General features: G+C 40.9%; 1 protein-coding gene across 5 annotated transcripts in view; it reads right to left on the bottom strand.

The window, feature by feature from the left end:
- Nucleotides 1-22,396, bottom strand: part of Orc4 (origin recognition complex subunit 4) — an 86,971-nt gene that overhangs the window by 12,900 nt on the left and 51,675 nt on the right. For 3 of the 5 annotated variants that reach the window (XM_053800396.2, XM_053800394.2, XM_070100354.1), the window contains 3 exons: nt 18,357-18,491; nt 8,474-8,626; nt 5,595-5,791 (listed from right to left, as the gene is read on the bottom strand). In XM_053800396.2, the coding sequence (XP_053656371.1) occupies nt 5,630-5,791; nt 8,474-8,626; nt 18,357-18,491 (450 nt within the window). In that variant the 3' untranslated portion in view covers nt 5,595-5,629. The remainder of the gene's footprint in view (nt 1-5,594; nt 5,792-8,473; nt 8,627-18,356; nt 18,492-22,396) is intronic. The other 2 variants (XM_070100352.1, XM_070100355.1) reach the window with 2 other exon arrangements.

Raw genomic sequence — 22,396 nt, 5'->3', positions numbered from 1 at the left:
TTCAGCTTTGTTTCGCTTAGAGCCAGGACATCCAACTTCTTTTCATTCATAACATCAGCAATCATCTGTTTCTTGTCATCCGCACTACATCCACGCACATTTAAGCATCCCAGTTTTATAAAGTTTTTCTTCTTCTCTTTTTTAGTAAATGTATACAGGAGAAGGGGTTACTAGCCCATTGCTCCCGGCATTTTAGTCGCCTCATACGACACGCATGGCTTAAGGAGGAAAGATTCTTTTCCACTTCCCCATGGACAATAGAAGAAATAAAAAAGAACAAGAGCTATTTAGAAGAAGGGGAAAAACCTAGATGTATGTATATATATATATGCATGTGCGTGTCTGTGAAGTGTGACCAAAGTGTAAGTAGGAGTAGCAAGATATCCCTGTTATCTAGCGTGTTTATGAGACAGAAAAAGAAACCAGCAATCCTACCATCATGCAAAACAGTTACAGGTTTTTGTTTCACGTCATCTGGCAGGACGGTAGTACTTCCCTGGGTGGTTGCTGTCTGGGAAATGATCGCTGTCATGTAAGTCCGGGAGAACAGACCAAGTGAAGTCTAATGCGGCGGAGGAAGAGCAGACTGAGAGATCGATGCAAGAGAGAGTGTGAGTCCGAGGATCAAAATGGGTGTGAGTACCTGTATTTAAAATATGGAGGGGGTGGGTGTCAAGAAAAGCCTCTAACTGAATGCCACGGGAATCACAGTGAGACCCCCCCAGAGGAAATGGTAGGCATTAAAATCACCAAGTAACAGAATCGGTGGCAGTAATGACGAAACAAGAAAGGCAATATCTGGAATAGATAATGCCCGAGAAGGAGAGAGATATAAAGAACAGAGCGTATACCACCTATGCAAGTGGATACGGGCTGCTGTGTAATGCAGCGAAGTACGAACAAATAGCTGATGGTACGGAATATCAGTGCGTAGAAGAAGGGTACTTTCATTAAAGGTCCCATCAGGAAAAGGATCTGAAGAATACAATAAATTATAGCCTGAGATGGGAGAGATAACAGCAGTGTAATTTTGGTTCCTGTAAGCAAACACCAACAGGGGAAAACTGGGAGAGTAACATCTGAAGCTCACCCCGATTACCCCTGAGGCCGCGTATATTCCACTGTAAATAGGCCATGATTGGCAATGATAAAGATACCTGAAATCCGCAGGTAAGGGTTCCTACGGACTAGAGGGGTTAGAAAAGTCCACATGCGGAGGCAGTGGAAAACGTTCAAGCAGTGAAGGAACGGTGCGCTGTGAAGAAAGGAGTTGCGCAGATGGAGCAGAGGAGAGAGAAGGAGCGGAGGGTGGATCAGTGTCCATTGATGGTTTGGTCTCTGCAATATATTCAGAGATTGCTTCAAGTGTTACGGAATTCAAAGACGTCGTATGGGTGACAATATTGGAAATGGTAGGGGGAGGATAAGTAAAGATTGGAACTGTATTGGACTGTACCAAGGTAGGGGGGGGCGAAAGGGTGGAGGGAACTGGAGAAGCATGGAAGGGGACAGAAGAGGCAGAAACCTGGGAGGTGGCAGAAGAGGAAGAAGCTTGGGAGGGAACAGGGGAGGAAGGTACAGTACGAGGAGGAGGGCGAACCTCTACACTTGTAACAGAGCCAGTGAGAGGGGGAGAACCAGGTACAGAGACAGGGAAGGTAAAATGAGGAGGTGGAAGATGGGTAGGAGGTGTTAACGGACCTTTTTTTGACTTTTGAGAAGTAGAGGGACGATTGGGAGGAGGTGTCATATGAGATCTCGTCGCTACTGAGGCTTGTGAGAGAGAACACGAAGATGCGAGATCAGACTGAGGCGTTGAAGTAGGGACGTCTGAGCCGAGGACAGCAAAAGAATTAGATACAGGAGTGACTATGGGAGAGGTAACCACAGAGGTGGGTGCAGAAGAAGGGATACCAGAAGTGGGGGGACGTTTTGAAACACGGGAAAAGAAACACGAGGTAGTCTCCCTTGAAGGCGGAGATGAGAAACTGCCATGGCATAAGGGAGACCTTCTGCCTCTTTGAGGTAACGGATTTCCCGCTCGTTTAAGTAGACTTGACAACGGCGAGAGTACGAAGGGTGAGCCTCATGACAATTAAGGCAAGAGGGAGGTCGATTGCAAGACGTATTAGAATGGTCATCAGCACCACAGACTGGGCATTCGGCGATAGATCTGCAATATTTCGCTGGATGGCCAAATCGCCAGCAATTTCTGCACTGTTGCGGTGTAGGGATCACCTTTCGAACTTGTAACCGATGTCCTGCTACATAAACTGAGGATGGGAGTTCACGGCTGTCAAAAGTTAAACAAGCCACATTGCTAGGGTATCGTCTCCGCCCGCGGGCAGGAAGAACGTAAGTGTCTACCTTGAGGATTGGGAGATCTTGGAGTTCCAGCTGTTCAAGAATGTCAGTGCCACATGTCTGGAAATTTTGTTGAACTATGATATGGGGCAGAATGACAGTACCACTACAAGAATTGAGGGAATGATGTTTTTTCAATAGTGACAGGAACAGTATCGATATGGGAAAGACGAGAAAGCTCATGAGCCTGGGTAGCATTCTGTACGGTGATGATGCGCGTACCGCTCTTAAGAGCATGAAAAGAAATATCTTTACCAACATGGCGTAGGAGTGCCTTGCCAATACTGTGGTCAGAAAGATAGGCAGTAGAGGAAGTCGGTCGTAAAGTGAAGAATTTAGTCCATTGTGCAGTCTGAAACTGAGTGTGGAAAGGTAGTGAAGGACGTGTCGATCTTTTCTGAGAAGAACGAGAAGGTGGAGAAGTATCATCAGCAGGTAATTGTCGTTGGCGTTTAGGCGTGGGACCAGAGTTGGTCCGACGTGGAACAGGTCGGCGATTCGAAAATTGCCGCACCGTAGAGGGAGAGGCTGGAAGCATAGTCAGAGGAGAGCGAAGGTCAGATAAATCGAAGGAGTCAGTTGAGGCCTCAGTACCTGAAGCGGGTGAGGAAACAGCACCGGCAAGAGGTACAGAGGCATGAGGAGTGTCCGAAGAGTGGTCCAAAGACGAGGCGGGGTCAGAACGAGGTGCGGTATCAAGAAGGGGCCCGGGGGTAGCAGGTTCATGGACTAGGGCTGCCATGGTTAGGTTACTTCTTTCTTTTTGTTTTTAAGAAAAAAAAAGAAAGAAGAAAAGAAAATAAAAATAAAAAAAAGAATAAAACAAAGGGGGGACCGGGGAGGGATAGTTCCTAGGAGGAATGAAAGGGCCAGAAATCTCCCTCCGCGCCCAAGAGGACCTCAGCACCGCAAGTAGCGCAGATGCAGCATGGAACCCGTGCCAAACCCTACCCATCATGCCAGTAAACCAGCAATCCGGGATAGCAACCTCACATCTGCCGAGCTACCTCGGTGGACAAAAGAGAGGGTGGCTGGAAATCCGCCACAAAGCATACCTCCTTCGGCCACCACCCCCGGAATCCGAAAGGTGGCTTCCAGAGATACACCCGTTGCCCGAGAGACACCCAAAGCCACCCTCCGGGATACCGGAAAGGGATCGGGACATCCCCAGGCAATCCAGATTCCACGGCAAACTACGCCACCGCCAAGAACCTCAACGGAATGGGATGGACCCCGGTACCCTTTCCCCTACCTAGGAACTAGCGTGCCTGTGGGAAAAAAAAAAAAAAGAAAACCCAAAGGCCAAAAAGGAAGGGCAAAGGGGAGGGGTGGAGAGGAGGAGGAGGAAAGGAAAAAGGGAAGGATGGGATAGGGAACGGGGGATTGGGGGGTAATTAGGTTCGGTCTGAGGAAGGAGACCGACAGGTCTAATTCCTCAGACCAAGAGCCTCTTCACCACGCCAAGGAGCCCCCCTTGAAGAGGTGTTTCTGCATTGAAGGTAAAGCTTTCAGAAAAAGCAGGTAAAGTGAGGTTGCCTAGACACTGAAAGAGACTGGAAATGAATTCTATGCATGCTGTTATGTATGGCATAATCAGTTAGATGTCTGACTGTTGATAGCACCTGACAAGTTTGAGATGCTGGATGCCCCTTGTGATATTAATATTTATGGGGAAGCACTAAACCCATAAGGATTATGCAGTTCTAATTGTAATAACTGGAAGTCTTATGTGGCCAATACCAGTCACACAAGAGTCATTACCAAATGTGACAGCAATAAAAAAGTCATTTGTGGTTTGATCAACAGCATACTGTTGTTTTCTAGCCTGGACCAATGATGCCATCAATCCTGAATGCTCCAAGAAAAAACTGGAAAATAATCTGTGAAGGGCAGATCCCTGTAAAAGATGAAACCTGAACCATGGAACTTAGGAGTCGTCTGCAAGTTCATTGCCCTAATGCCAGAATAACATAAGACCCAGCAAAAGACGATAATGCTAACTGAAGAAATGACACAGCCAGCGTACAATACGAAGGAGGATAGGATGCATCAATTCAAAGCTAAAAAACTTGCAATGTCCTTTGAGAGATGTATACTGCAACAAAGGAAGAAATGGAAAGAAAGAGAATGTGGATATTAGCTGAAAGTAGTGAATATAACTCTGCTGTGAAAATAATAATTATATCCATTAAGTGTCCCTGTATCAAATTATCCAGAATAAACTACTGCATATCCTATACCATCACAAAACAGGATTAATAGGCTGTGAAGATACAGGAGTTAGAAGCAGAGAGTAGACTTTGTTGCAAGAGGCATGAGAATGTGACATTTAATGGTCATATCAAATGAGGAAGTCTTCAAGACACTTCACCATGTTTAAGACAAAATGGATGACGATTCAATGTCTATGGAGGAATCAGAATCAAGTCATATTATTTGTGCAAGCAGTGACTATCATTTCCTTGCCTATTTCCTTGCCTAATAGGGAAGAAAATGGCAATGTGGGAGTTCAAAATTATTATTATTATTATTATAATCAAAAAGAAGCACTAAACCACAAGGGCTATACAGCAGGGGTGCAAAAGAGTAGGAGTAGGATTGATTGTTGTGCCGAGTATTGCAAGAGGAGACTGTAAGGAGCATGTATCTTCAATACATTCACCATAGCGACTACGGAGGACCCAAGGATATTCATTGGGAAGTAGGGAAGGACGAGTCAAAGAACTTAAAGAGCAACTGTGTTATTTTATTAAGTTATCTGTTCAAGTAGCACCATTAACCCGCACTACTGCTTGAACCCTGTCATGCTAGATATAAAACGTGACCCTTGGGCCAGCTGCTGTCAAGGTCGCTTGGTTGACTTCATAATCAAACAGCACATTCAAAACTTCACTAAGCTGAAGCATAAAATTTCTGACCAGGTTTGCGAGTCAAACACTTTATGTAAAGGTACAGGAACTCAACAGAGACTTCTTATGATTATAGTGGTGGAGGAGTTAGAGAAGTATCAAGCATGGGAATAGAAGAACAGGTAGTCATCATGACTGTAGATCAAAAAGAATACTGTCAGATACCACAAGGACAACTTACAAACTGTATGACTGTATGACCCCTGTGAATTTAGCACTCCCCCATAATATAATTTTATTAATTTCAAATATTCAAAAATGACCCATATAGGTTTGGCAAAGTTAAATATAATAATCTACAAGCAAAACAAATTACTGTACCTAGTGCAATAAGCATATTAAATCTGGTCTAACTTCTATGCAAAGGAAGATCCAGCCCATTGTTGAACATCTGTTGGTATGCCTGACAGGTGCCTTAGTGCCTCTGTGACCTGTGCCGGTGTCATCATCAGCTGTACAAGCTGGTACTCCCGCTGAATTCCTCGGGTGTTGTCAACTGGTCGTACCAGCTCTAAACACTGTAAAGAGAGTAATTTCATTTTGACTGAGGTTAAATCCCCTTATGAAGTTTCACAAGGAAATTTAATGCTCTGTAAATACCAAAATAATAATAATAATCATAATACTGGGGAAGTGGAACAGAATTCTTCCTCTGTAAGCCGTGCGTGTCTTAAGAAGCGACTAAAATGCCAGGAGCATGGGGCTAGTAACCCCTTCTCCTGTATACATTACTAAAGTTAAAAAGAGAAACTTTTTTCTTCTTGGGCCACCCTGCTTTGGTGGGATATGGCTGGTTTGTTGAAATAATAATAATGGTTAATGATCCAAGTCAGACCGAAACATCATCCTAAGTTTCAGTCTCCTATGTGTGGGTTGCTTGCTGTGTAATAATAATTATGCAGAGAATTTGTAGTGTGGAAATTAGGAGGTGTGAAGTTTCTAAAAGTATTAGTCAGAGGGCTGTAGAGGGGGTATAAATCTGTAGTGGAGGGGTAGGAGTCATCATAGGAAAGGATGGGGAGAGGGGGTAAAGGAGGTTTTGGTATGCAAGGGGCTTGGACACACAGCAGGCATGTTAGATAGGAAAGAATGGAGATGAATGGTTTTTTGGACCTGATGAGCTGTTGGAGTGTGAGCAAGGTAATATTTTGTGAAGGGATTCAGGAAAACCGGTTAGCTGGACTTGAATCCTGGAGGTTGGAAGTACAATGCCTGCACTTTAACCCTTTGAGGGTTTTCGTCGTACTAGTACGTCTTACGCGTAGGGGTTTTTGACGTACTAGTACTCATAAATTCTAGCGGCCTCAAATCTAGTGGGAGAAAGCTGGTAGGCCTTCATATGAAAGAATGGGTCTATGTGGTCAGTGTGCACAGTCTAAAAAAAATCCTGCAGCACACAGTGCATAATGAGAAAAAAAAACTTTGACCATTTTTTTTGAATAAATCAGCGACTTTGCAGTGTATTTTCGTATGGTATTTATTGTTGTATTCTAGTTTTCTTGGTCTCATTTTATAGAATGGAAGACATATTACAGAAATTGAGATGATTTTGACTGGTTTTACAAAGAAAGGTGCCTTGAAATTGAGCTCAAAGTAGCAGAAATGTTCGATTTTTACCAAACTTCAAAAGTAAACAAATCGTGCCAAGCGTGCAATACACGTCAACTGGTGAGTCTAATATTCTTTCACAAGTGCACCAATAATATTTATACCATTTTTTACACTAATGCAGTAGTCTGCATAACAGTAAATCTTATATTTTTTGTGAAAAAAAAATTCAAAGTGGAAAGCAAAAGAATATAAGAGGGGCCTTGAGACGTGACTAATGACTAGAGGAAATGTCATTTTAGTGCCAGGAATGTCTTTCTTGTTTATTCTGGACCCTATTCGGAAATTGGCATCTTTTGAAATTTGTGTGAAATTGGCAAAATTGCTAAATTCTGACCACTGTACTGGATAGTTGAATTTCATAAATGAGTGGTTTCTTGCACCCATTCGATAGAAAAAATGGAGTTCTAGCGAAATATTCATGTTTTTTGTCGACTAGTACAGTGAAATTGGCCGAAAATGGGGCTCAAAGTGGGCAAAATCGCCGATGCGTAAACATCGCCGAGACCGCTAACTTTGCGAGAGCATAATTCCGTAAGTTTTCTATCAAATTTCAAACTTTTGGTGTCATTATGATCGGGAAAAGATTCTCTATCTTTTCATAAGAGAAAATAATTTTTTTTTTTTTTAAATTTGGCCGACCCTGAGAACGAGTTTTGGAGAGGGCCTGTCGACCCTCAAAGGGTTAAAGGAGGGGTTTGGGATATTGGCTGTTTGGAGTGACAATTAAACTGTCATATCTGAGCACTTGTGCAAAGACAGTGATTATGTGTGAATGATGGTGAAAGCGTTTCTTTCTTTTTTTGGACCACTCTTCCTTGGTGGGTAATGGCCTACATGTTGAAAAAAAAAAAACTGTAGTGATTTACAAGATTAATTAAAATTATGAGGAACAGTTAAATCCAAAAGAATCATGTAGCATCTAGGAAATGGGAGGCCTTATTCCTTGGACCAAGTACCTTCCACCACCAGCATCAAGACACTCCCTTAAAAGCAAGTGATTTAAAAACTATAATGTACGTATTCCAAATATACTACTATGCTTATGTCACAGCCCTTTCTACTTCAATCTCTTGCTATCCTCTACCTCTGCACTATCCACTGCCCTGCTGACTCCATGACCTAATAATCATCCCTCTCCCTCTTGCTGCCCAATACCCCTGCAGCCTTCCCTGCTCGGTGGCGCTGTATGACCCTTGTAAGTTTAGCGCTTCTTTTTTTATTATAATAATAATACTATGCTTACACTCTTCAGGGAGAGAGCCATGATGCTGAAGGTCTCTTGATCCAAGGAATTCAAGCTACCCTTCCCTTCCTCCAATCAAACCTGATTACCTTCCATTTCCTAGTTACTGCATGACTTCTATGGGTTAAGAGCTTCCCCATGATATCTTTTTATTTTTACCTCAACAGCCACCTCCCACCAAGGCTGAGTGACCCAAAGAAACATTTGCCATCGTACATTCAATGTCTGTCTTGCTACAAGTCTGCTGATATTACAATTCAGATTACTTTCTGACTGCAATATCATATATACATAATAAAAATTATTGGGAATATCAAGCCTGTGTAGATCAACAATGCAACATTACCTTCAACTGATCAAAAGCCTTGAAGACAACTGGTCGTTCAAAACTCTGCATTGATGACCTTCGCTGACAGAACTTTAGATATTCATGAAACACCATTTCAAAATTAAATGGTTCACCTTCATAAATTGTTGTCAAGTGTTTCATGGCCACAACCTGAGCAGAAAAATAAATCGCAGTACATTTGAAAAATAACTTCACTGTGAAAATAAAGGATTGATAACCATGGTTGACAAAGAACCACTATCATTATGTTTTATCACTTCTTCAAGAGATACTGGAGATACGTACCCTCCCCTTCCCTAGCTCAAACCTAATTAAATCCCATTTCCTATGCTCTTTATCTGAAGAAATGGAACTCTTGTACTCTTGCTAAATACCCCAACTGTCCCTCTCTCCATCTTGTCTTCATTAGAGGAGAGATTTCATTTTGTGAAATCTAGCTCCTACACAGAAGACAAGAACCACTCTCACCCCTGTTCTAACGCAGCAACCAGTGAATTATTATTATTATTATTATTATTATCAAAAAGAAGCGCTAAGCCACAAGGACTATACAGCGCTGCAGGGCAGGAAGGAAGCGAGGGCATCAGGTGGCAAAAGGGAGATGGATGAGTAATAGGTTACGGATAACAGCGGGGTAGTGGATGGTGAAAGGGTAAAGGGCAGCAAGAGACTGAACTAGAAAGGGCTGAGGGGAGTGCGAAAAGTATCATCAGAGTTTGTGGAGTAAATCAGTCGTTGTCAAGAAGTCAATGAGAGAGTCAGGATTAAAGGAGGGTCCATCAGCAAGAAGGGAAGGTAAAGAGAGAGTAGTAGAACGAAGACGACGTTGGAGGTAAATTCTGCGTGCTCGTTGATAGAGAGGGCAGTCTAACAGAATGTGGCTAATTGATACTGGAACTTGACACTGCTCACAGAGAGGAACAGGGTGCCTCTCCATGAGATACCCATGAGTAAGACGAGTGTGGCCAATGCGAAGGCGGGAGAGAGTGGTCTCCCAACCTCGGCACTGATGACAAGAAGACGGCCAGTAACCTATGCTCGGTTTAATAGAATGAAGTTTGTTACCGAGCAGAGTTGACCAACGTTGTTGCCAACGGGTGCGAAGGTGGGTAGCTATTGCAGCAAAATAGTTCAGAAATGGAACACCTCGATAGGAAATTGGTAGGTCATGTACTGCTGACCGCGCAGCAGTGTCTGCCTGTTCATTGCCCTGTACGTCGACATGACCAGGGACCCAACAAAAAACAATATCTTTATGTTTGGTAGAGATACGGCGTAGCCAAAGTTGGATACGGAGAACTAGGGGATGAGATGTATCAAATTCTCGTATAGCCTGTAGAGCACTAAGGGAGTCTGAGACTACTACAAATGATGACACAGGCATAGATGCGATACGAATAAGTGCTGCAAGAATGGCATACAGTTCAGCAGTAAAAATGCTAGCTGAAGATAGTAAATGCCCCCGTACGACGCTGTCCGGAAACACTGCTGCGAATCCGACGCCGTCTGAAGACTTAGAGCCATCTGTGTACACAGCGGTGGCATGAGAATGGGAGTGGAAGTGATCAAGAAAAAGAGAGCGGGAAGCCACCGTAGGCAGTTGAGCTTTCGAGCAAGGGAGTGAGAAAGAACAGACCCGAACAGCTGGAACTTCCCAGGGGGGTAGGGAAAAGTGAGATGCTACATGAACATATAAAGGTGGTAACTGAAGGGAAGACAAGAGTGAATGTAGGCGAAGAGAAAAGGGACGGAGCAAACAGGGGCGGCGAACGAATAAAGAATGTCTACTAATATCGGTGACCATTCTATAAATGGAAGGATTGTGTAGATCGTGAGAGCGTACATAGTAACGAAGGCAATGGGCATCACGGCGATCAGACAAGGATGGAACATTTGCTTCTGTATAGAGGCTCTCAACAGGGGAAGAGCGAAAAGCACCAAGGCACAAACGTAAGCCTTGGTGATGGATAGAGTTAAGGCTAGAGAGAGTAGCAGGAGAGGCCGCGGAATAAATCTGGTCACCATAATCGAGTTTCGATAAAACGAGGGCTGAATGTAGGCGAAGCAGAGTGTGACGATCAGCTCCCCAGGAAAGATGAGCAAGGGTTTTAAGAAGGTTTAGCCGGCTGTGACAAGTTGCCTTCAGAGAGGTAATGTGAGGTTTCCAGGTTAACCGACGGTCAAAGAGAAGGCCTAGAAACCTGACTGTATCACGTTCGGGGATACGGGAGCCATAGAGATACAAAGGATGATCGGAGATAACAGAGCGTCTAGTGAAAGTAATTTGGTGAGTTTTGGTACTTGAAAATTTAAACCCATGTGTGGTGGCCCAAGTGGAAACACGGTCGACCGCATGCTGGAGAGAAACTGCAATAAGGTGACAGTCAGCGCCTGCACAAGCAATAGCGAAGTCATCAACATAGAGTGATGACCAAATATTGGGTGGAAGAACAGAGGCCAAATCATTTATAGCAAGGAGAAAAAGTGTTGTGCTGAGAACACATCCCTGAGGGACACCTTCAGCTTGGACGAAGCAACCAGTGAAGAGGCAGGGCCAGGAGCTGTGACTCAACCCCTGCAACCACAACTAGGCGAGTACAGCTTCTATTAGTAATGTTCCTTTCTCAAACTATTTTCCAACTTCAATAACATTGGCAACAATGTAGGTCCAAGTAGGAACACAAGTTGTTTTCTATCAAACTACAATTAGGTTCCTGGCCATCTTCTTTCCTCATTGTCTAATATGGGAAACAATACTCCTACATTTATGAATCAGACACAAACACCACATGGAGAAAGGCCAAACACTTTGTGAGGACTGTTAGGCTGCACTATAAGCTTGCCATATCTTAATAGCCTGGTCCGTCAGAGCACAGGCAGAATTCACTTCCAACATCTACAGTGCCTTATAACATTCACTGAATGACTTCCTTATCAAAATCCCACCTTTAACACTGACTTTTTTTTTTTTGACAGAAACTAGCCTATTGCACTAACATTTACTTCAAATTTGCACCTACATGAACTCTCACCTCCACTACTCTTGAACACCCCTACTAGCAGTACTATATGACCCATACAGATTTATGAAGGATGAGGTTAACCATAAAATTGATGAAGGAAAAAAGGTGAGTGGTATGTTGAGGTATCTGTAGAGACAAAACATGTCATCCATGGAGGAAGAGAAGGAAATGTACGAAAGTATAGTGGTATGGGTGTGAAGCTTGGGTTGTAAATGCTGCAGCGAGAACACGGCTGGAGGCAGTGATGTCCTGTCTAAGGGCAATGTGTGGTGTAAATATTATGCAGAGAATTCGGAGTGTGGAAATTAGGAGGAGGTGTGGAGTTACTAAAAGTATTAGTCAGAGGGCTGAAGAGGGAGAATTGAGACACTTACGCAACACATGGGAATCTTTATTGAAGAAACGTTTCGTCACACAGTGGCGACTTCAACGCTTGCCCAACCTTTGGACGACGACCTACTTACACTAGTGGCAGGTCCCACTGTGATCCCGCCTCCTCCTGCTTCACCTCAACTCACTGCAGTATATAAGCCACCTCTCTGGCCCTATGCTGCATTTCCTACAAGAGTGATGGACTGAACACATCGATTCCAGGTTGAGGGACTGATTACCTCAAACTTCTCTCCTTACCCATTTCTGCTTTGTATTGGACTGATGAAGCCACTGTGTGGCGAAACGTTTCTTCAATAAAGATTCCCATGTGTTGCATAAGTGTCTCAATTCTTCAACTTGTCAGTTTTCTAAACCATTCATCACACAGGGCTGAAGAGGGGTTGTTGAGGTGGTTTGGTCATTTAGAGAGAATGGATCATCTATGATTCGCACCCAAGCTGACTTGCCTACAACTACGGATAACACCCGAGACCTCTTCACCGCAAACGGCAACATAGATTACAACTCATCAACACCCAATGGTATAGCCCAGGAATTCAGTCCTCAACAACGACCCAACTCCATTGATAAAATTCTACAGGAAAATAGTATGCTAAGACGACAAAACAAAACCTATGAAAAACTCATTATGGACCTTGAGTGCTCGCTACATACCCAAAACACGAGAATTAAAGACCTTGAATATCATCTTACGACACAAAACTCAAAGATTAGTGAACTAGAAAACAAACTGACATCATTAATAAACTCGTCTAAAGAACAAGCAAACCTACATTCAACTATACACACACATGCTAAACAAATAAATTCTCTCACCACCAAGCTGTCAGAATCTACACAAGACTGGAAGTTAAACATGGAATCCCAGTGGAATGCATGCCTCCAGTATCAAAGGGATATGATTGAACAAGACAACCCCTCAAGGAAGGTTCCTTGATGTTGGTGAGGGGCTCTTGATTTAGGGAATTGGATCTGTGCTCCAGTTCCCCGAATTAAGCCTGAATGCCTTCCACATCCCCCCCCCCCAGGCGCTGTATAATCCTCCGGGTTTAGCGCTTCCCCATGATTATAATAATAATGAACAAGACAAGCTCCTAGACTCTGTCATTTTAACCAGCTCTACCTTACCACCAGATACAAACAATGAGAATTGCACCATCAAAGCACTCCAACTAATAAAAGATGAGATAAAAGTTAACATTAAAACCAGTCATATCAAGGAGGCCCAACCGCTAGGCAAGCCGGGTCACCAACAAAGTGTTGGGTTAAAATTCAATTCCACTGATGTAAAAAATGATCTAATAAGTTCCTCCATCAAGAAACGGAGTAATGTGTATGTAAATGAGCGCCTAACTCAAAAACGTCAGAACTTATTATACAGACTTCGAAAACTTAAGCGTGATAATGCATCAATAAAACAGTGCTTTACTCATGATGGCATTATCGTGGTAAAATTATCAGACACGGACCGTAGGTTTGAAATAACAAATGATCAAGAACTAGCATGTTTCCTCTCATTCACTGGTTTGACTGAATCTTGTTAAGCCATATCTCAACACATTATCAACCATGTTCAGTGCTGTAGTTTAGTAGAATTTACCCTTATCCTAATCCATAGTTTCATGACTGTTAGTGAATAACAGTAATTAATTCCCAGCTACTTAAGACACCTAAGGTGCTATTCAAGGCGCTAATCCAGGTACTTAAGTGTTTTATTCTCTGTCTTATTTTATACTTGAAACTATAACTTTTAACTTTGAAATAATCAAGGTGCTAAAGTGTTTTATTTTAATTTTCAGTAGCTCCATTATTTTTTTTAGATTTAAATTAACTATCTTAGTTCATAAGTTCATAATTGGTAGTGGTTTAACTATCTTAGTTCATAAGTTCATAATTGTTAGTGGTTTAACATCATTGCTTTGGTCTTTTTTTTTTTTAATAATTGTAACGGCTATTTCTCCACGTAAGAACATTACAGTCTTCAACTACAATGTTAGATCATTGAGTAAACACTATGATGACCTCATTGCATTACTTAAGTCTCTAAATGCTACTATAACTTTCATTATATTTACTGAAACCTGGCTCAGACAAGATCTGACAGACATATTTACCATACCTGGTTACATAGCCATACATAACTGTAGGCCCGACCAATCAGGAGGAGGCACTGCCATCTATTACTCTGATGAACTAGAATGTGTGAAATCAACTAATGTAGGGGATGAAAACGGCGAATATATAATAGCTAAATTCATATCAAGAACACTTAAGAAACCTATAGCAGTTGGTGCAGTCTACAGACTACCATACTCAAACACTTACACTTTTAGCAATAACCTTAGAAATATGATAATTGAGTCAGAGTTGAATAAACACCATCTGATATTAGCAGGAGATTTCAACATCAACCTTATCCAAGCAACCAACCCTCCAGTAGTTGATTTCACAAATGATATGAACAACAGCTTATTGCTACCCACTATAACAAAGCCAACAAGAATCTCTGACACTAGTGCCTCGTTACTCGACCGTATCTGGACCAACATAATATCCCCACTACAAGCAGGTATAATCACAGATAACACCACAGACCACTATCCTACCTTTCTCATAATAAACTTATCTAAACTGACTCAAGAAACAAGAAAGATCTTATTTCGCCTGCATGATGAGACATCGATAAACAACCTAAAACTAGCTCTAGGTGCCATTGATTGGCAGAGAGAGCTAAATGACAGTAATAATATCGATAATGATATAAAAAATTTTTTACATAAAACCCTAAACCTCTATAACAAACATTGCCCAGTCAAAACGAAACAGATCACAGAAAAGAGGCTAAACAGCCCATGGCTAACTAGAAGTATCCTCAAATCTATTAATAAAAAAACACCAAAATGAAAAGCAGTTCAGATTAGGCTTAATTACTAAAGAATTTACTAAAAGATACACATCAATACTAACAAAACTAATACGTACATCAAAGCAAATGTATTATGAAAATAGATTTAGTGAAATGAAAGGTGACATGAAAAGTACCTGGCAAACCCTCTCCAAAATTTTGGGCTCAAGGAAACTGACTGGAAATAGAGAGATAGACTTAACTAAACCAGATGAACCTTGCATGCAACCTATAGACACGGCCGACAAATTTAATGTCTTCTTCTCTACAGTAGGATCAAAGCTAGCGAGCCAAATTCCTAGCTCAAATACCCATCCAAGTGAGTACCTCACTGGCAACTATCTAAACACACTATTCCTAGCTCCAACTAATCCCACTGAAGTCTCACTCATCATTAAATCATTAAAAAACAAATCAGGTGATCTAGATAACTTGCCACCATTCATATATAAAAAAGCTGCACCAGAACTGTCGCCCATTATTGCAACAATGTTTAACAAATCTATAGCTTCCTAAACCTTCCCATCCATACTCAAGACAGCAAGGGTCACCCCAATCCACAAAGGTGGAGATCCAACTGATTTGAACAATTACAGACCCATATCAAACTTGCCATTACTATCCAAGATATTTGAAAAAATAAAACACAAGGGACTTTACTCCTACCTTACATCCAACAACATACTTAACCCATGCCAGTTTGGATTTAGACCAAAAAAAAAGCACGAATGATGCTATTATACAAATGCTTGACCTAATATACACAGCTCTCGATAAGAATGAATATCCCCTGGGGCTCTTTGTCGACCTAAGAAAAGCGTTTGACACAATTGACCACAATCTCTTGCACCTCAAACTGAATCATTATGGCATAAGAGGACATTCTCTTGACTACCTAAAATCCTATCTTAATGACAGACACCAGTACGTACATGCAAATGGAGTCAACTCCGCTATCCAACCTGTAGCTGTAGGAGTACCCCAAGGTAGTGTCCTAGGTCTACGCCTCTTTCTCATCTACATCAATGATCTCCCCAATGCATCCCAACTCCTTACACCAGTTCTATTCGCAGATGACACTACAAACGTCTACTCCCATTCAGACCCAGCTGTGCTTGAAAACACTGTAAACAATGAACTGCTAAAGATATATGCTTGGATGATGACCAATAAACTCACACTTAACAGAAAAAACTTACTTCATGCTGTTTGGCAACAAAGCCTCAAACATTCAATTCAACATACTGTTAAATGGTTCCCCTATATTAAGATGCACGGAGGGCAAATTTCTAGGTCTTCTCCTTGACTGTAATCTTAAATTTCAGTCCCATACCCATCACATAGCCAAGAAAATTTCCAAATCAGTAGGAATCCTTTCCAAGATATGCTATTATGTACCACAAATGACTCTCCTTACCTTGTCCCACTCTCTAATATATCCTTACCTCACCTATGGTATCTGTGCCTGGGGCTCTACCACAGCCAACCACCTTAGACCCTTAATAATCCAACAAAAAGCTGCTGTGCGGGTGATAACCAGCTCCTGTGCTAGACAGCACACCCCACCACTTTTCAAAAGACTCAACTTGCTAAATATACAAGACATACACTCTTATTACTGTGCCTACTACATATACATAACTTTAAACTCCACTGTAAACCCCCCCTAAAACTGCTCCTCGACAGTTACAACAGAATGCACAGTCACAATACAAGGCATAAGGCCCTTTTCAACATCCCTTGAGTAAAACTCTCACTATGCAAGAACGCTATGCACATAAAAGGCCCAAAGATCTGGAACTCGCTACCAGAACAAGTCAAGGATCCCCAGACAACTTATAAATTTAGGACTCTGCCAAAAAATCATCTTATCGCACAATATTAACCACATCAACCAAACATCTACTGGCTAGTTTAATCATGTGACCTCCTGGCTTTTAATTCTGCCACTCCATAAAATATTACCACCTGCACCATTCCTTGTAAATTAGATTTTATACTAAGTATACATAAGATTGGGAGCAAGGGGCTAGTAACCCCTTCTCCTGTATAAATTACTAAATTTAAAAAGAGAAACTTTCGTTTTTCTTTCTGGGCCACCCTGCCTCGGTGGGATAGAGCTGGTGTGTTGAAAGAAAGAAAGATACATAAGATTAAGTATACATAAGATTAAGTCCAAACAAGATTGCAAAACAGCTAACCACTATTCTAAGTTTAGTTTTAAGTAACAATTACTATGTACTATTATCTTATCTAGTTTTAATTAGTTACTATGTATTAGGATTAGTTTGCCGGAAATGCCTCGGTATGATAGTGGCTATCTTTGTACTTAGCAAATCAAAATTGTAATTACACATTGTAACCTTTACAAAGAAATAAAATTATTATTATTATTATTATTAGAATGAGTTATAGAGTGTATAAATCTGTAAGGGAAGGAAGGCGGGGTAGGGGTCGTCCTCGAAAAGGTTGGAGGAAGTAAAGGAGGCTTTGTGGGCGAGGGGCTTGGATTTCCAGCAAGCGTGCATGAGCGTATTAGACAGGAGTGAATGGAGACAAATGGTTTTTGGAACCTGACGAGCTGTTGGAGTGTGAGCAGGGTAATATTTTGTGAAGGGATTCAGGGAAACCGGTTAGCTGGACCTGAGTCTGGAAATGGGAAGTACAATGCCTGCACTTTAAAGGAGGGGTTTGGGATATTGGCAGTTTGGAGTGACTATCTAAACTGTTGTATCTGGGTGCCTCTGCGAAGACAGTGACTATGTATGAGTGATGATGAAAGTGTTGAATGATAATGAAAGTTTTTTCTTTCTTTTTGGGGTTTTCTTTCTTTTGGGTCACTCTGCCTGGGTGGGAAATGGCCAAAGTGTTCAAAAAAAAAAAAAAAAAAAAAAAAAATACCCCTGTGAGTCTGGCACTTCCCCATCATTATGTCTTCCTCTTCATGTATGTATTGCCACCTAATTTCATATATAATCAATACTACTGAATTTTTATCCCTCTGTGTGTTACATCATAGGCCCAATGAGTCACCAGGATACACTTAGCTGAAAGTTCTTGGTCCTTGGAATATTAAAATTATAGCTGCATTTACCTATACTATACAGTATTATAAATTTATAGGCAAAAATAATATAAACAATTAGAGTTAAAGCAAGAGCCCAGCTGAGTGAGTCCCAACAGGGAATGGTGGACCAAGTTATGTAAAAAATAATAGAAACATAATTTTGAGATCCTGTACATTAAAAAAAAAAGTTTAATTTACCTTTCTGTTTATTTATAAATGAAAAGAGAATTATTAACTTTAATATAGATACTGTACTATCATTAACAAGTAAATTCCACTCTCTTGCTTATATGAAACAATGAATCATTAAGAAACCTCAGAATCCTTAACTAATTTAATACTGTATATAACTTCACCAAAATAAGTGTTTATTGATAAACTCTATGTAAGGTTCTGTAAAAAGTTAAGCTTGTACTTTGACTGTTTGTATTACGTGCACAAAATATTTAATTAACGATAAGTACTGTAGGAAGGACAAGTACATGTATATACCAGACAAAGCTGCAGGACAGAAAGCCCCTGTAACATGTTGATCTTGGCCTCAGAGACAAATAATGACTGGGCATGCACAAACATCTGGCCATTCAGCTGTGGTTGCTCATCACTCAGCTGGCACACACACAGCAACTAGAGAAGGAAAAAGTAAATGCATGTAAACACAGGTATATAAATCTTCATAAATAATATAGTGAATACTGTATGCAAAATAATGAAATGTGTACAATCTATAACCACCTCCCTCCCATGTGATATAACATGGATCAAGTGTAACATGAGGAGCTTCATCAAACAGGTTTAGAATCTTTCTTCCTTCAACAAACCGACAGTATCCCACTGAGGCAGGGTGGCCCAAAAGAAAAACGAAAGTTTCTCTTTTTAACTTTAGTAATGTATACAGGAGAAGGGGTTACTAGCCCAGGTTTAGAATCTATAAGATATAATAAAGAGAAAATACATGATGGATGGACTAATACTGCTATGTCAATGGATCTTTCATTTAGCCCCCTACAAAAAAAAAAAAAAATTTACAGACCTGCCTCTGGTCACAGAAAAGAACTCACCTCTTCTATGTTTGCTATGAACATTTCAATTTACAACTACGTACTTGAACCTGTCAGTTTAACTGATAAGAAAATAAATACTAGTGTGAACCTTGAAATAGACCAATCAATGCAAAGATCCTTAACCCTTTGACTGTTTTGTTCATATATATACGTCTTACGAGCCACCGTTTTTTGACATATATATACTCATAAATTCTAGCGGCTTCAAATCAAGCAGGAGAAAGCTGGTAGGCCCACATGTGAGAGAATGGGTCTGTGTGGTCAGTGTGCACCACATAAAAAAAAATCCTGCAGTACGCAGTACATAATGGGGAAAAAAAAACTCCGACCGTTTTTTTAATCCTTTGACTGTCGACGTCGTATATATACGTCTTACGAGGTACCGTGTTTGACGTATATATACTCATAAATTCTAGCGGCTTCAAATCAAGCAGGAGAAAGCTGGTAGGCCTACATGTGAGAGAATGGGTCTGTGTGGTCAGTGTGCACCATATAAAAAAAATCCTGGAGCATGCAGTGCATAATGAGAAAAAAAAAATACCGACCATTTTTTTTCATTAAAATGCCGATTTGTGGTCTATTTTCGTATAGTATTTGTGGTTGTATTCTCATTTTCTTGGTCTCATTTGATAGAATGGAAAACATATTATAGAAATAGAGGTGATTTTGATTGATTTTACTATAAAAAGAACCTGGAAATGGAGCTCAAAGTAGGGGAAATGTTTGATTTTTGCCGATGTTCAAAAGTAAACAAATGATGTCATTGTCCAATAAATGTCGAACTAGCCATTCTAATATGCAGTCATGAATGGGTTGATGTTATTTATACAATTATTACAGTATTGCAGTAGTCTGCATAACAGTAAATCTTCTATTTTTTGTTTGAATACAAATTCAAAATAGAAAGCAAGAGCAATATCAGAGGGGACTGGAGACATGACTGATGAACAAAGAAAATGTTATTTTAACGCCAGGAATGTCTGCATTGTTCATTCTGGACCGTATTTTGAAATTGTCATATTTTTTAATTTTCGTGAAATTGGCCAAATTGCAAATTTCTGACCACGTTATTGGATAGTTGAAATCGATAAATGGGCAGTTTCTTGTACTCAATCGATAGAAAAAATGGAGTTCTAAAGAAATAGCTATGAGTTTGGTCGACTGGAACAATGGAATTAGCCGAAAATAGGGGTCAAAGTGGGCGAAATCGCCGATTTGTAAATATCGCCGAGGTCGCTAACTTCGCGAGAGCGTAATTCCGTCAGTTTTCCATCAAATTTTGTGTTTTTGGTGTCATTACAATCGGGAAAAGATTCTCTATCATTTCATAAGAAAAACTAATTTTTTTTTTTTTTTGAAATTTTGCGACACCAGGAGACACTTCAGGATTGGGGGTTGCGACAGTCAAGGGGTTAATTAAAATGCCAACTTTGTGGTCTATTTTCGTATAGTATTTATGGTTGTATTCTCGTTTTCTTGGGCTAAATTGATAGAATGGAAAGCATATTATAAAAATAGAGGTGATTCTGAGCGGCTTTACTATGAAAAGAACCTTGAAATGGGGCTCAAAGTAGGGGAAATGTTTGATTTTTGCCGATGTTCAGAAGTAAACAAATGATGTCGTTTTCCAATAAATGTCCTAGTAGCCATTCTAATATGCAGTCATGAATGGGGAAGGTACCTAGGGATTGGCGGAGAGCATGTATAGTCCCTTTATATAAAGGGAAGGGGGACAAAAGAGATTGTAAAAATTATAGAGGAATAAGTTTACTGAGTATACCAGGAAAAGTGTACGGTAGGGTCATAACTGAAAGAATTAGAGGTAAGACAGAATGTAGGATTGCGGATGAGCAAGGAGGTTTCAGAGTGAGTAGGGGATGTGTAGATCAAGTGTTTACATTGAAGCATATATGTGAACAGTATTTAGATAAAGGTAGGGAAGTTTTTATTGCATTTATGGATTTAGAAAAGGCATATGATAGAGTGGATAGGGGAGCAATGTGGCAGATGTTGCAAGTATATGGAATAGGTGGTAAGTTACTAAATGCTGTAAAGAGTTTTTATGAGGATAGTGAGGCTCAGGTTAGGGTGTGTAGAAGAGAGGGAGATTACTTCCCGGTAAAAGTAGGTCTTAGACAGGGATGTGTAATGTCACCATGGTTGTTAATATATTTATAGATGGGGTTGTAAAAGAAGTAAATGCTAGGGTGTTTGGGAGAGGGGTGGGATTAAATTATGGGGAATCAAATACAAAATGGGAAGTGACACAGTTACTTTTTTGCTGATGATACTGTGCTTATGGGAGATTCTAAAGAAAAACTGCAAAGGTTAGTGAATGAGTTTGGGAGTGTGTGTAAAGGTAGAAAGTTGAAAGTGAACATAGAAAAGAGTAAGGTGATGAGGGTATCAAATGGTTTAGATAAGGAAAAATTGGATATCAAATTGGGGAGGAGGAGTATGGAAGAAGTGAATGTTTTCAGATATTTGGGAGTTGGCGTGTCAGCGGATGGATTTATGAAGGATGAGGTTAATAATAGAACTGATGAGGGAAGAAAGGTGAGTGGTGTGTCGAGGTATATGTGGAGTCAAAAAACGTTATCAATGGAGGCAAAGAAGGGAATGTAGGAAAGTATAGTAGTAGCAGCACTCTTATATGGGTGTGAAGCTTGGGTTGTGAATGCAGCAGCGAGGAGGCGGTTGGAGGCAGTGGAGATGTCCTGTCTAAGGGCAATGTGTGGTGTAAATATTACGCAGAAAATTTGGAGTGTGGAAATTAGGAGAAGGTGTGGAGTTAATAAAAGTATTATTCAGAGGGCTAAAGAGGGGTTGTTGAGGTGGTTTGGTCATTTAGAGAGAATGGATCAAAGTAGAATGACATGGAGAGCATTTAAATCTGTAGGAGAAGGAAGGCGGGGTAGGAGTCATCCTTGAAAAGGTTGGAAGGAAGTGGTAAGGGAGGTTTTGTGGGTGAGGGGCCTGGACTTCCAGCAAGCGTGCATGAGCGTGTTCGATAGGAGTGAATGGAGACGAAAGATATTTGGACCTGACGATCTGTTGGAGTGTGAGCAGGGTAATATTTAGTGAAGGGATTCAGGGAAACCAGTTATTTTTATATAGCCGGACTTGAGTCCTGGAAATGGGAAGTACAACGCCTGCACTCTAAAGGAGGGGTTTGGGATATTAGCAGTTTGGAGGGATATGTTGTGTATCTTTATACGTATATGCTTCTAAGCTGTTGTGTTCTGAGCACCTCTGCAAAAACAGTGATTATGTGTGAGGTGAAAGTGTTGAATGATGATGAAAGTATTTTCTTTTTGGGGATTTTCTTTCTTTTTTGGGTCACCCTGCCTTGGTGGGAGACGGCCGACTTGTTGGAAAAAAAAAAAAAAAAATTGCAATAGTCTGCATAACAGTAAATCTTTTATTTTTTGTTTGAATAAAAATTCAGAATAGGAAGCAAGAATGATA

The sequence above is a fragment of the Cherax quadricarinatus genome, chromosome 72 (assembly GCF_038502225.1).
Source record: "Cherax quadricarinatus isolate ZL_2023a chromosome 72, ASM3850222v1, whole genome shotgun sequence".
Taxonomy (NCBI): domain Eukaryota; kingdom Metazoa; phylum Arthropoda; class Malacostraca; order Decapoda; family Parastacidae; genus Cherax; species Cherax quadricarinatus.
The sequence above is the reverse complement of the archived record's forward strand: the minus strand, read 5'-3'. Positions and strand labels throughout refer to the sequence as shown.